Source organism: Labeo rohita, chromosome 12 (genome assembly GCF_022985175.1).
Source record: "Labeo rohita strain BAU-BD-2019 chromosome 12, IGBB_LRoh.1.0, whole genome shotgun sequence".
Taxonomy (NCBI): domain Eukaryota; kingdom Metazoa; phylum Chordata; class Actinopteri; order Cypriniformes; family Cyprinidae; genus Labeo; species Labeo rohita.
Genome location: NC_066880.1, coordinates 4,939,623 through 4,955,130, shown reverse-complemented (window position 1 = coordinate 4,955,130; position 15,508 = coordinate 4,939,623). Strand labels below are relative to the sequence as shown.

The following is a 15,508-nucleotide window of genomic DNA, read 5'->3' as shown; positions in this document are numbered from 1 at the left end:
TCAAATAATCCTGAAAAAAATGTACTCAACTTATGAAAAAATTATGATTATGATAATAAAAATAATAATGTTTCTTGAACAGCAAATCAGCATATTAGAATGATTTTTGAATTATCATGTGACACTGAAGACTGGAGTAATGATGCTGAAAATGTAGCTTTGGTCACAGGAATAAATTACATTTTAAAATATATTCAAATAGAAAACAGTTATTTTAAATAGTAAAAATATTTCACAATATTACTGCTTTTGCTGTATTTTGGATTAAATAAATGCAGGCTTGGTGAGCAGAAGAGAAGTCTTTAAAAACATTAAAAATCCATCTGTCCAAAAACTTTTGACTGGTGGTGTATTACATTGACCAAAGACTCACTATGTTCAACAGTTTTAGCTAAACCACTGTCAATAAAACAATGTTGTTTATGTTTTGAAGGCTCTTTTGCAGAACATGCTCCTGAAGGGTTGCCAATGTCCTCTTATTATAGGCTCATAAAGCTATCATAAAGTTAATAAAGTAGGCAAAGGCAGATTGTGATGTTTTGGCATGTGGCTAATTTCCAAGATAAAGCGTAAAGAGTCACGTGACTCTTCTGCTACAGGTTTTATCACAGTAATTACCCTTACACTCAGCACCAATGACACACATTCAGTCTTCTATATTATAATCATATTCCAGCACAGGAATGAAAATTCACATATCGTCCTTAATATCTCAGCTATTTTCCCTTGACAGATCAAATGGAGACTTTGTGTAAGTCTGCTGCTCAGAGATATATATTAATCTCCTTGAGAGTCTCAGAAGAGATATTAACTGTTTTTACAGAAGGTTTTTACAAAAAGGAATCATAAATTAGTTTCCTGTGTGTGCAGAACAGAACTCAACCTAGAAACTGCAATGATTGTCACTGTTGAATCATAGCAGCAAATAGTGGAGCGGTAGCCGCTATTTTTAACCAAAGTATCACATCGACCAAAGTGATTTTCATTAAAAAAATTTTATGTTTTGAAGGCAGCTTCGCAGCGCACGGTCTTGAAGGGTTGCCATGTCCTCTTTTTATAAGCCCATAAAGCTAACATAAAGTTACGGATTTAAAAAAGTAGGCAATGGCAGATTGTGATGTTTTTTCGAGTGGCTTATTCCAAGATAAAGCATTTTGGAAGTTGTTTATTGGCTGGATTTTTTTATCAAAATCTGGCAACACTAATCAGTCAAGACATACCTTGCATACCGCACATACAGAAGAGAGACGCAATTACGATACACGTTTAGATATGTCAATAACAGCTAGTTGTTCAGTTCTGTATGCACTGTAGTTTTCATGGTATTACTTTTTTTTTTCACCTATATCCATGTTACTTATGTTTTTACAGTGTGAAATACTCCCAGAGGGAGCTACTAGGTGTTATTTATCAGAAAAACCACTGCCTACCATTTGATCATTTCCCCTGTTTTCTTCTTGTAATAAGTAGATATCCTGCACACAGTTTAGCTGTTGATACATGGTTAACAGAGCTCAATTACCTCTTCTGGAAAGCATTGAAAAACACATGCATGAGGTCATCTGATAGCAAACACATCTATCTATCTATGCTTGGTCTGAACTTACAAAAAATGTTTTATTTATTTTGTTGTAATATCATAGTTAATTAAAAATCTGTGATACGTGAGTTTAAAAGATGCAAAGTAATTTTCAAAAGACCATAACTGAATGTAATTTATCTTGTTAATTACTTAATGTGTAATTGAACAGAATATTTTTATATCCTTGTTGTGGACCTGCTTTTAATTTATGAGCATTATAATGCCTTGTAAATTTCTGCGTTTTTGCATTTATAGTGTTTTGATTCAAATTAATTTAATCAGTTTGGGTCCGACTCACTGAGAATTGCTATTAGATGATTTAGCCAATTTGTAAACAAAATTAGCCGGATCCCACCCAGGGATCAAGGAGTGCATGCAAATGTACCTTTCTCTAAGAAATTACAGTTCAGATATGCGTTCTTTTGAGACAGACTTGACCGAAATTTGCATAACCTGTGTCTGCTAATCAGTAATTATTTGGTCATTGCTATGTTGTTTGTTTATCAGTTTTTATGTAGTCTGATATTTAGCAAAACTACATTCTAGTTCACAAACGTCCCGTTCCACGTGAAGCCTTTTTGGATTTCCACTGTCATTTTATAAAGTTCAACATATGCCCTGATCTCTGTGTGTTTGTTAATTAAGTATCTTGCTAATTTGTGAGTATAGTACTCTCAGATCCCTTTTCCATATTTTAACATTTTTAAATATGATTATTTTGATTTAGTTTTCTGCAGGTTTTTATTCAAAATCAATGAAAACAATGTGAAAACACTTTATTACCTTAAGTCAAGCTTCTCATGTGATATTTTGAAGTGATTTTTTTGTTGTTTAAGCACTTTAAATGCATTTGAATGCATGGATTTAATGTATAAATAAAGGGATGGATGGATGAGGTTTTGGGTTTATTAATGTTTTAATGCATGGATAAATCTCCATTACTTTCTGTTTACAAATGCTGCTTTATGTTCCTGAAGAACTTACATGTAGCTCAGATATTTTTTCATATAAGCATCTGACGTTTTTTCCACATACTGCAATGTTTTCGTTTGTTTTCAGACAATCCCAGTCTTCAGAGCCACGTGCCTGTTACAGTGCAGGTTCTAGATGTGAACGACAATCCTCCGATGATCAACACAGAAGACGAGATCATCATCTGTGAAAGCACCAGAGCAGGACAGGCAAGTCCCACAACAGTCAAACGAGTTTCTCTGTTTGACACCTTCATTCCCTGACAGGGAAGGCGAGAAAAGTCTAGTCTCTTTATAGTGAACTGCTGTGAAATAATTGTGGTTTAAATCAGTTAATTTACTAATGAGCATAATTCATATGCATGTAATGCTTAAATATGTCTTTTAGTGATTAAAAATTCAAGCAGTTACTGTATTAACAAATGTTAAGTTGGTCATCTGAAGGATTATAATATGGGTTTGATCAATATGGATTTACATATCAGCCTGCACAGAAAATTCCCTTACAAACCGCTACAGTTCTCTCCCATGAATGGTGTGGAAAAAAGAGCGAGTGTGAATATTTAGAGGGGCTGAAATAGAAAAATGGAAGGGGGTTATAGGAATGCTAATCATCTCTCAATGAGAATAAAAATCTGATCAACAAAGCGTGACAGCTCTGACTCACTAAAGCACACTTCTATTTTCCTACCCACACTTTCCATTTAATTTTGCAATGCTGTTTTTCACCAGTGGCCTGAAGAAAGAGAGGGATGAGAGCGAGAGAAAATGAAGGACAGATGAGGTCAAGCCTATTTTAATATCCCCTGTGTTCCCAACATAAAACAGTACATCCAATTCCAAAAATTATCCACACTACATTACGGGAGTAGCACATTAAAGTGCTTCTGTGCACTTTTCATATGTTTTAGTTGGAGTGTGTACTTTCTGCACCACTAGAATCACCAAACTGACTTTAAAAAATAAAGAACATTATAAAACAGGTGTCGCAAACTCCCCCATCTGCCATTGGTTGGTTGATCCCATCTTGCTGAGTGGATTGATTAAAGTTTCAAAAAAACTTGAAACACAGAGAAATGTTTTGACAGCATGTTTAGACCTTTTGGCAAAATCAGCCTACAGATGTTTCCTTACAGTTCATTGCATTTAAGATGGGATAGGAAAAAGTATTGTAGCATAACTGTTTTACCTGTCCTTCGTACAGTAAGTTTGGTTTGATAAAGAAAGGAGAATTTAGGACTTTATTCGGTTTGCTCAGGTGTTGAAGCTTATATGTATATTTACAGTATATATTATATGTGATCCTGGACCAAGTAGCACGGGTATATTTGTAGCAATAGCTAGCAATGCATTGTATGGGTCAAAATGATCGATTTTTCTTTTATGCCGAAAATCATTAGGATATTAAGTAAAGATCATGTTCCATGAAGATATTTTGTACTTTTCCTATCGTAAATATATCAGAACTTAATTTTTGATTAGTTATATGCATTGCTAAGAACTTCTTAGATTTTCTCAGTATTTTGATTTTTTTTCACCCTCAGATTCCAGATTTTCAAATAGTTGTATCTTGGCCAAATATTGTCCTAACAAACCATACATCGATTTCAGTTTTAAAAAAATGACCCTTATGACTGGTTTTGTGGTCCAGGGTCACACATACACCTTCACTGTCACATGATCCTTCAGAAATCATTTTAATATGTTTATCAGTTTTGTGAAAACTGATGGTTTTTCTAACTGATGATGATTTTCTATGATCTATGATATCTGTTTCTAATGTCTTTATTGTCACTTTTGATCAATTTAATACAGTCTTGCTGAATAAAATTATATTTTTTTACTTACTTACTCCCAAACTTTCCACAAGAATATGAAACAGCAAAATAAATAAATACATAAATAAAAAGAATATTAGATGAATTTGTGAAATGTTAATGTGACACTGAAGGCTTTTGTTTTGGTTTGGTTTTGTATTTTATTTTGTATTTATTTTATTTTATTTATCTCAACCAATAGTGTGAGGTTTAGTATAGGGCTGTCTGACTAATGGCAGACTGAATGTTTTTCTATAAATGATCCTGTATAAATAAATGAATGAATGAATGAATGAATGAATGATACAGATATTCATATAGCAACAACAAAATTATTCAAAAAACATTTCCAGTAATGTACATGTATTATCTTTTAAAAAATGGCATTGTGAATTTGTCAGTGTTTTATTATTTCTGGATTCACACAAGTGAAAAGCAATTCCATTAAGGTCTCCTTCAGTCTGAACCTCTTCATTTAGAAGATATTGCTCTTTGCAGGGAGTAGACCGTAGGGTTGTGCAACTCATAATGGACTGCACTCAAGGAATCAGATGCCTGTTGAGTTTCCAAGACTACTCAGACCAGCAAACCATCTGATTTTGACACATAAAGCACACAGCATCCTACAACTGCTGAGATGCTAGCAGAGATTTCAGAAGTTCACTCTGAGTTGAGAGCAAGAGGGGGGAAAACAAAAAGATTCAAGGAAAACTATGTTCTGAGCTTTTGAATTCTGCTGATTTAGACTTTTATTTAGGATGTAGGTCTTTCACATGGAGAACTGGTGAAATCCATATACACTGTTACACAGTAAAAAATAATTTGTTGAGTCAACTTAAAACAATTTGTTGCCTGGCTGCCTTTAAAATTTTAAGTTCAGTCAACTTGAAATGTTAAGTTACACTGAGTGACAACTTATATATTTGAGTTGATTTAACCTAACATTTTAAGGCAGATGGGTAACAAGTTTAACAAACCAAATGTTTAGTTTAGTCAACTCAAATATCTAAGTTGTGACTTAGTACAACTTAACATTTCAAGTTGACTAAACTTATCTGAGTTGACTGAACTTACAGTTTTAAGGCAGCAGGGTAACACATTATTTTAAGTTGACTCAACAAATTGTTTTTGTTTTTTTTTGTTTGTTTGTTTGTTTTTTTACAGTGTATACTGTACAACCCAGGCATCTTAACTAGTGTTTCTCATGTCTTTTCTTATGTTGTGCTGTTGATGGCAGGTCATTCAGACAATCACGGCTGTGGATAAAGATGATTTTGCCAACGGAAAGGGATTTTCCTTCTCTTTTCCCGGAGGAATTCCTGCCAACCCCAACTTTACAATAAAAGACAATGAAGGTACATATGTAGGATGCAAAAAATCGTATTGATTGATTGTATTTGATTGATGGTTTGCTTTTTTACAAATAGAATTGTCAGGATATTCATGATTTATAAGCCTTTTAAAATATATTTGTAGTAAACATATGTTTTTATATATACAGGTCTAAAATATTTTATCAACTAGTTGCTCTTTGTGAGTGTAGTCTCTTTGTCTAGTAATCACAAACAGCTGGAAAAGTCATTGAAATTCATTAGTCAGAATGTGTGGGAATCCTAATGGGCTTGCGTTAATGCGTGCGGTTTAATATTCTCTTCCATTATCACAAAAGGCGCAAAGTAGCATTCAGAAGATGTTCACTGTACATGCCATTTTCATGCAAGCTATAATAATGAAGTCACATATCCATGCTAATTAGGAAATTCAAGTTTCCTTTAAATATGTATGCATTTAATGACTGCAGAAGTCTTATATGATCAATAAACTTCTCGGTTGATGTTGACCAACATTTAAGTTGTAATTAAACGTTGACCGTGAGCTTAAGAGAGACGATTGATGACAGTTTAGATGTACACGGAAGTAAAATCCCTTCTGCATGATTAATAGCTGCTGGAAAGGTAAATCAATGAGCTGTAATGGCATTTCTTTCAATAATCAATATCACCAACACTAAAGCTTGTTCTGTTTTTTCTTGTTCTGTGTTTGTTTTGGGCGTCTGTATGGCGTGAAGAATATTGGTTTGTTTTCATTCATTTTTATTGATTTAAGCCAACATGCAATCAACCTTTTCACTTTCCATCTGTTTTTGGGTCGATTGGTCACCCGATTTAACCTGTATAAATAAACCTACAGTGGTTTGCCAGTTTATCTGGTCTAGACCAGCTAAAACAAGAAAAACAAGTTTATGCTAATAGCTAAATTTGCTTTCAGCATTGGTTTTTCGTTTAGACCCTCCACAAAGTGGCACTTCTATTCTTCCTGTGGCTGTATCACTTCTTGTGTGTCTGTGGATCCTTGGGTGAACTTTAAAGTGACTGGTGAAGTTTTTGTACTCTTCCAGCCACCGCTTTTCCAAAATGCAGCTCAGGCATGGTCGGCACGGTTTATTTCCCTCATCGCTGTCCCTCGCTGTCGAAAAGCAGCAGTCTTCCTTTTGAGGGATTATGGGTCTAACCTCGCACAGTAGTTCAGTCCCTGTTGCTGTTGAATGAATTGCCAGCTCCCTAAACTCCTGAACCGACGGCCTTAATGCAATACTCACACAGATGGCTGCGGGCTGGAGGTTACCATGGAGACCGCTCTTATTTGATGTGTGCTGCTCCAGGGTCCAAATCTGGACCCTGAAACCAGTAGGTTGAAAAAAGGATAGGGAACAGGGTTTAGAAATCAGTGAAGAATACTAAAGTTTTTCTTAAATCTTGTATTTATTTTAATTAGATTTGTCAGTTTAATTAATGAGAGGAAGCAAAATTCATAATTTTTTTAAATCAGCTAGGCTAAGTGCAATTGGAGAAAACATAGTATATGTATATAGTATATACAAAATAGACTGATATAAAATATTATAGCAAATATAACAAACAATATATTGACTTTTAAAGCTGTTTTCATCCATATATCTATATATCTGGGACCACAAAACCTTAAGTAGTCTTAAGTAGCACAAGTATGTTTGTAGCAATAGACAACAATAAATTGTATGGGTCAAAATAGCCGTATTTTTTATGCCAAAAATCATTATGATATTAAGTAAAGATCATATTCCATAAAGATATTTTGTAAATTTCCTACTGTAAATATATCAACACTTAATTTTTGATTAGTAATGTGCATTGCTAAAAACTTAATTTGGACAACTTTAAAGGCAATTTTCTCAATATTTAGATTTTTTTGCACCCCCAGATTCCAGATTTTCAAATAATCTTGGCCAAATATTATCCTATCCTAACAAACCATACATCAATAGATAGCTTATTTGCTCAGCTTTGTATAAATATGCGTAAATCTTAATTTAAGTGTCAGTGATTGTCTTCTGGACCTTTGCCAAGTCAGTAGTCTTTCCCATTATTGTTGGTTTAAAGAACAAGAGATACCCAGAATTTATACTGTAGGAATGGTCATTTAATGAAACTCAAATGTAAATATTCTAATATTTTGAGATACTGGATGTCAAAATGAAAACAAAAAAGAACAGTTTTAAATGTTTTACTTTACATGTAATGAATCTTGAATATATAAAATTTTCACTTTTTCAAATAAATTACAAAAAAAAATATTTTTTTTTTTTACAGTATTCAAATGTTTTGAGTAAGAAAATTCCTGAATCATCTCTAATTAGAGCGCAAATGTTGCTACTTTTAAAAATAATTGCTGGTAAAGTTTTGTGTTTTATCCCATGTCTTAAGAAGAGAGGCAGATCAATGCTATATTGGTAGACAGAATGACTTAGTATCATGAGTTTCCACTCCTTTCCTATCGAGCCGACTGCGGTATGGAGTTTACTTCATTTATCCAAGTGGTACTCAGTGCAAGTCTCATTCTCTCTCTGTCTACTTCTCACACGGTCCCTCGCTCTTTAATCTCTCTCCACTGGGACACACCACTGTTTACCGGTCTAAGAATTATCAGCTCTTGCCACGGGTGGTCGATGTCAGCGTGCGCTGCTCTTATTGTGTCTGTGGAGAGACTGTGAGTAAGTGAAGCCCCCTTGTCTACAAAGACCCAAAGTGCTTCAAATATAGTAATAATACCACTTTACCATCTTTTTTTTTTTTTTACATCCAAGTGCTGTAAAAGAGCAAATGGGTCTTTATGGAGGTACTTTAGCTCTTTGTCTCTAAATGGCTGCTTTGTGGTGAAAAGTAAACACATTTTAACATGCCGCCTTACTTTTTCCACCTTTGACTTTTTAAGGCGTTCAGTGGAATTACCCGAGCGTAGCAAAATAAATATTATTTCCCTCCGTCTCCATTTCTGGATTTATAGGTGCGAATTTATTTGGTTAACAGCGAATGGAGGCTAAATGGACTAAATTATTGTCTGTTCACGTTTCGCTTTATGAACGCCGTCTCTGTGTGAATAACAATGCAAGACGGAGGGCCCCAGAGCACAAAGCGGGACCCTTGCACGGATATTCAGTTTGATTATGTTCTCTAGTCAATTGCACTTTGTAGTGGAGCCGAGGGTAATTAGAAAGGTAATATTCATGAGCGAGCTTGTGAATGGCATGGTCAAAAACATGCTGAAGGCATGCAAACATGGAATCACAGAATCATTGGCATGCTAATCAGTCCCATACGTTTACACTCAAACGCCATCTTAAAGGAACAGTACACCAAAATAAATATATATTTATTTATTTGCTATATATATATAATTTTTACAAAATATTATATACATGCTTCTTTAAATAACATTATCATTTTTATTTATTGATTTTTACATAATGTATTTTAGATAGATAGATAGATAGATAGATAGATATTGCTAGTTTTTAATAAACATATCTAAATATATAAATATTTATTATTTTTTTATTTATTGAGGGTGAATAAATAAATAATACCTAAAAGTGACTGATTTGTTTGTTTTTTCATTTCTGGAGGAACAATTCCTTTAAGTGGGAATCTCTACCTCCCAAAAAATCACAGATTTCACACTTTTTATTTTTGTATTATACCTCATTGTTTCTCACTCCCATTCACTTTCATTCTATTGTTAGTTGTTTCTATTCCTCACACTCTCTGTCTATCCCTCCTGTTTCCCATCTGTCTCTGAAAGACTCTCATCCTATTTCCATCGGCTTTCTACACCGGTATCTTTAGGCCTTAAGGAGACGTGCTTCTCTTTCCTACCACTGCGTTGTTTTAATATGCAGTCAGCGTCTGAGAAGGCTTTTCTTATATTGGGTGTCAGTCGGTTGGTGGGCGTCTGGACAGGAAACCAGATAGACTGTAAACCAAGAAGTAACAGGAGAAATTAGTCATTATCCAGTAATTACGATCATTATTATGATGATAAACATGATAAGGCCACTTCCTAAGAGGAGGATGATGATGGTAATGCAATACAGTCTAAAGATAACACAGTGAGTAATAAGTGACCAGATGACCATGATAAAACATGGACAGGATATCTTTTCAATATAATGCAAGAGGTCTAGAGGTGGTTTGTAAGACTCTTTTTTTTTTCTTGTAACCTCAACACCCGGCCTAGTTTTTCTTGGTGCTTTCATAAAAGCTTGAAAGAGTAGAAATGTGTGATTTATGAATAGATCTTTATTTTGAGCTGAATCATTGCAGTGAATCAGTAGATCCAATTTACAAACCTGAATGATTCAGACTCGATTTCTTATAGATTATTTATAAATAACTTAAATACTTCATTGTAATGTATGGAAGCTCGCTGCCGCTACCGAATAAATAAGAAAAAAGGTAATTGCAACTTTTTTTCTCAGAACTGTGATATAATCTTGCAATTGCAAGTTAAAGTCAGAATTGGGAGATATAAACTCGTAATTGTTAGACTGTTTATATCTTGCGATTCTGACTTTATTTCTCGCAATTGCGAGTTAATATCTCACAATTATGACTTTATCACAAGTTTTTGTAAGTTTATATCAAGCAATTCTGACTTGATAACGAGTTTTCGAGTTTATATCATGCAATTCTGAGAAAAAATAAGAATCGGGAGATATAAACTAGCAATTGTCAGAGTATTTATATCTTGAAATTTTGACTTTATTTCTCACAATTGCGAGTTTATATCTCAATTCTGACTTTCTAATGAGTTTTTGCAATTTTATATCAGAATTGCGAGTATATATCACACAAGTTTGAGAAAATAAAATCAGAACTGGGAAACATAAACTAACAATTGTCAGAGTATATCTATTTATATATAGAGTTTATATATCCCAATTCTGACTTCATAACAAGTTTTTGTGAGTTTATATCATGCGATTCTGAGAAAAAAAGTCAGAATTGAGAAATATAAACTCATAATTGTTAGAGTGTTCATATCTCGCAATTTTGACTTTATTTCTTGCAACTGCGAGTTAATATCTCACAATTATGACTTTATCACAAGTATCACAAGTCAGAATTGTGAGTATTTATCATGCAATTCTGAGTAAAAAGTCAGAATTGGGAGATGTAAACTCGCAATTCTCAGTGTTTATATCGCAATTATGACTTTATTTCTCACGCATTGCAATTTTTTTCTCACAATTCTGGCTTTCTAATGAGTTTTTGTGAATTTATATCATTCATTTCTGAGAAAAAAGTCAGAATTGTGAGTATATGTCGTGCAATTCTGAGTAAAAGTCAGAACTGGGAGATATGAACTATATCTATATATTGCAATGAGTTTGTATCTCTTAATTCTGATTTTATAACAAGTTTTTGCGTGTTTATATCATGCAGAATTGTGAGTATACATCGCACAGTTCTGAGTAAAAATTCAGAATGTGGAGATATAAACTCGCAATTGCATAAACTCTTGCAGTTTTGACCTTATCTCTCGCAATTGCAAATTATTTCTCACAATTCTGAATTTCTAATGAAGTTTTGTGAGTTTATATCATTCAATTCTGAGAAACAAGTCAGAATTGTGAGTATAGTGCAATTCTAAGAAAAAAGGTCAGAACTGGGAGATATAGACAAGCAATTGTCAGTGTTTATATCTCACAATGTGGACTATTTCTTGCAGTTGCAAGTTTATATCTCTAAATTCTGACTTTATAATGAGTTTTTGTGAGTATATCATGCAATTCTGAGAGAAAGTCAGAATTAAGAGTATTTATCACACAATTCTGAGTAAAAAGTCAGAAATGGGAGATACAAACTTGCACTTGTCAGTGTAAATATCTCGCAGTTATGACTATTTCTCGCTATTGCAAATTATTTCTCACAGTTCTGACTTTTTAATGAGTTTTTGCAAGTTTATATCATTCAGTTCTGAGAAAAAAGTCTGAATTGAGAGGTATAAACTCAGTCAGAAAAGTCTGTGAGAAATGTGAGTATTTTATTGCGAGATATAAACTCGTAATTGTCAGAGTGTTCATATCTTGCAGTTTTGATTTTATTTGTCGCAATTGCGAGTTTGTTTCCCAATTCTGACTTTATAACGAATTGCAAGTTTATATCTTACAATTCTGACTTTATAATAAGTTTTTACGAGTTTATATCATGCAATTCTGAGGGAAGAAAATAGAATTGCGAGTGTTTATCACATAATACTGACAAAAAGTCGCTTTATTATTTTATCTATATATTTTATCAAAATATGTGAGAAGAATAACTTAACATTCATTGGACTTCTGTGGATCGAGTAGCTTCTATTTTGTTAAACTGCAGTTTTAAAGTATCTTAATCTGATATTTATCAGCATGGAAATGAAGGTCGGAGGTCTGGATTACATCATGAGTGGCGCTCGAAGAAAAGAGCTCGGGGCGTTTCTCCGTCTCCTCTCTCTCTCATTCACACATATATTGTTTGCCTTAGCTCTAGATCGCCCTCAGGCAAACAGCAGGATCGTCAGACTGCCCACACCGCAGCCCTCAACACTTCTGCCTCCTATTGAGTTTAACGCCTGCCGGTGCTCAGGAGAGAAGAGCTCTGCTTACATACTGTGTACTCAAGGGTATAAGTGGTTTTTATTTCTCACGGTGTGGTTTTTATCACAACTTTGTGGTCACAGCTTCGGTTTGGTTTGGAAAATGTTTAATATGACGCTTTTTATTGTTAAATTTGTGTTAAAAGGACAAAGACACCAGTATGTCTCAGGCATTTAATGAGAGCAAGGAGTGGTATTAATTGTAATTTTTCATTTAATTTATTAATGAGAGAAGTTATTTATTAATGTTGTTCTGGGTCATTTAGGGGTTTATCTGAAGTTATTTTTGCTCATCTAAACTGGATGGACAGAAATTTTACAGATTTTTTTTTTTACTCTTTATTATTTTATTTTATTTTATTTTATTTGTATTACCACAACTGTTGTCAGTTTTAGGTGATTTGGAAAATATTTAGTATTTTTTTAGACCTGTAATATGTCTAGTTATTGATAAAATTGATTAAATAAAAATTGAAGTTATTTTATTTAATGAGAGAATGCTGAATGATTTCTAGGTTACCTGACAAATTATTTTGTAATGAAATTGCCTTTCTTAAAATATGATGGATGCATGAATGATGGACCTCACAAGTTTCAGTGCCTGGTTAAAAAAAAAAAAAAAAAAGTCACACAGATATATTATATTATATTATATTATATTATATTATATTATATTATATTATATTATATTATATTATATTATATTATATTATATTATAATGATGGATGGATAGATAGATCAACATACTTAAGACTGAATTTATTTTACTTTCAATTTGTGTTTGGCACATAAAAACTAAACAGACTGTGACTGATTACTTTTGTGCTGATAGTCAAAGATCTGGGTACATGAAACTAATTATCAGCATTACAAAGATGCTGCTCAGACTGAGTGACTTCCTGGCTTTGAATTAAAAGATTTTAGCCAAACAAAGATGTTCAAAATAAATTAGGTCTCCCTGGCTGGCACCTGGCTTGGGCTGTTTTTCAAACATGCTACCTCAAAGTGTCAACTTTATTTATTTATTCATAACAGACGCTGAATTTGAGCGAGAAACATGACCTAACTTCACAATTACTCAGAATTAGTCTTCCCTTGATCATTGTGTTGGTGCCAAAGCATCACGATGACATTTTCTTTTCCCTTTTTTTTTTTTCACGGGCAATTAAACCGGCGCTCAGATCTCTAAACGACCCAGTTACTTTAATAGATCAATTGATTTCTGAAGGCATCACGTTTGCATACAGAAAGACCTTTCTGGTACAGCCCCTCATCAGAGGAGTTGAAAGCTGTTGCTGTCAGGCTGATGATATTTGTGAATTTTAATTAGTCAGAGTGTCAGTCAGATATCCTGCCACTGCAGTGAAGGCTGAAGTGTTGTTATGCGACAGATCGTAGCTGTTTTCCCACTGAAAGCTGCTTTTTATTGCTTCAAGATGATTGTTTTTATTCTCTGTGCCTTTTCTATTAGTTGTTTAAGGGGAAAGTTAAATCAGCAGATGTTCTGACAGCATTGCTGAGGTTAGGGGATGCCACAGTATTGCTTAGATATTTTTAATTCTATTAAATACTTGATTTCAGTTCTCTGATAACTTATTAACCACACTGTGCTGAGGTTTTGAAGTTCTTTGAGATCAGAGAGACCAAACACAGACTGTAACAAATGCTTATCAGTATTATGCCCCAGAATTCACACGTTATAGGGCACAATTGAAGTCCTCTGGTAAAAATGGCAATCGGTAATGCAATGCAACTTTTGGTAACGCTTCATTTCAGTACTTCACTTTAGACATGGGGTTTCCGCTAACTATAAGTAACTTTACATCTGCAAGTCCACTACACTGCCCATATTTTCCATAAAAGTTTGATAAAAAACGATTCATCAAAATATCCAGCATTAGAAAAGTGGGGTTTTGGACTAAACTTAATTGGCAATCAGTTGTTGAAGCTTTTTTTGACCCAAAAATCTTTTTGTGATAATGTTGCACTGAGGGGCATGTCTGACTTTGACAATCAAAATGAAAAACTATTGCTGGTCTTCAATGATAATGTCAGTTATTTTTTTGCACCAAAAAATGATAATTTACAGTCCAAAACCACACTTTGCCAGGGGTGTTTCCAGACTTTTGGAGAGCGGTGTAACTATCATTAATCTGCAACTTCATTTCAACTAACTGTCATTAAAGTATTAGTGTTAGGTTAAGGTTAGTAAAAGTTGGAACGTACTTGCAAAGTTACTTAGTAGTATGTCTTTTGGGGGACCATCAAAATAAAATGTTAACAGATATTAAGCAGACAGTCTACTAATACTATAATGACTACTAGTTGACATGTAGTTACTTACTAATTTTTAGTGGACTATCAAAAATAAAGTGGTACCTAAGATTTTTGCTTATGGCAGAAATAATGGGACCCTATACTGTAAAGTCTTACTGGCATTTCAGTTACATGCCACCTTTTTTTTCTTCTTTTTTTCTTCTTTTTTTTTTTAATGTAATATTTATGTAATATTTAAATATTTTATTTTAGCTTGATTTAAAACAAAGGATTTATTTTATTTTATTTTATTTTACAGTGAACAATACCAATACCAGTAGATATTTCGGCATTGTTTTACTATTTGCTGTAGATAATTAAGCTTTTCCATTTTTTTTTTTTTCAGTTATATGCTACTTTTTTTAGTTTAGTTTAGTTTAGTTTTTTTATATATATATATATATATATATATATATATATGTGTGTGTGTGTGTGTGTGTGTGTGTGTGTGTGTGTATGTTTTGTTTAATTTCAGCTTGTTTTTAAAAAATATTTATTTATTTATTTATTTATTTATTTATTTATTTTAATAGTTTTAGTTACCAATACCAGTATATATTTAGGCATTGTTTTACTGTTGTAGATAATGAAGGTTTTCCAGTTTTTTCAGTTACATGCCCCTTTTTTTCAGTTTAAAGGGTTTCATGTAATATTTGTTTAATTTTTTATTTCAGATTGATTAAAAAAAGTATTTATTTTATTTTATTTTATTTTAATAGTTTTAGTTATTAATACCAATATCAGTAGATATTTAGGCATTGTTTTACTGTTGTAGATAATCAAGCTTTTCCTTTTTTTTTATGATAGTTGATTTTAATACAATAAAGTTTACCACAAAAAAAGCAAGTAACAATATACTTAAAAAAGA

At 33.0% G+C, this 15,508-nt stretch overlaps 1 protein-coding gene across 3 annotated transcripts in view; it reads left to right on the top strand.

Moving 5' to 3' along the window:
- LOC127174365 (cadherin-18) overlaps positions 1–15,508 on the top strand; it is a 277,340-nt gene that overhangs the window by 248,049 nt on the left and 13,783 nt on the right. For all 3 annotated transcript variants that reach the window (XM_051124769.1, XM_051124766.1, XM_051124767.1), the window contains 2 exons: positions 2,642–2,763; positions 5,608–5,725. In XM_051124769.1, coding sequence (XP_050980726.1) covers positions 2,642–2,763; positions 5,608–5,725 — 240 coding nt within the window. The remainder of the gene's footprint in view (positions 1–2,641; positions 2,764–5,607; positions 5,726–15,508) is intronic.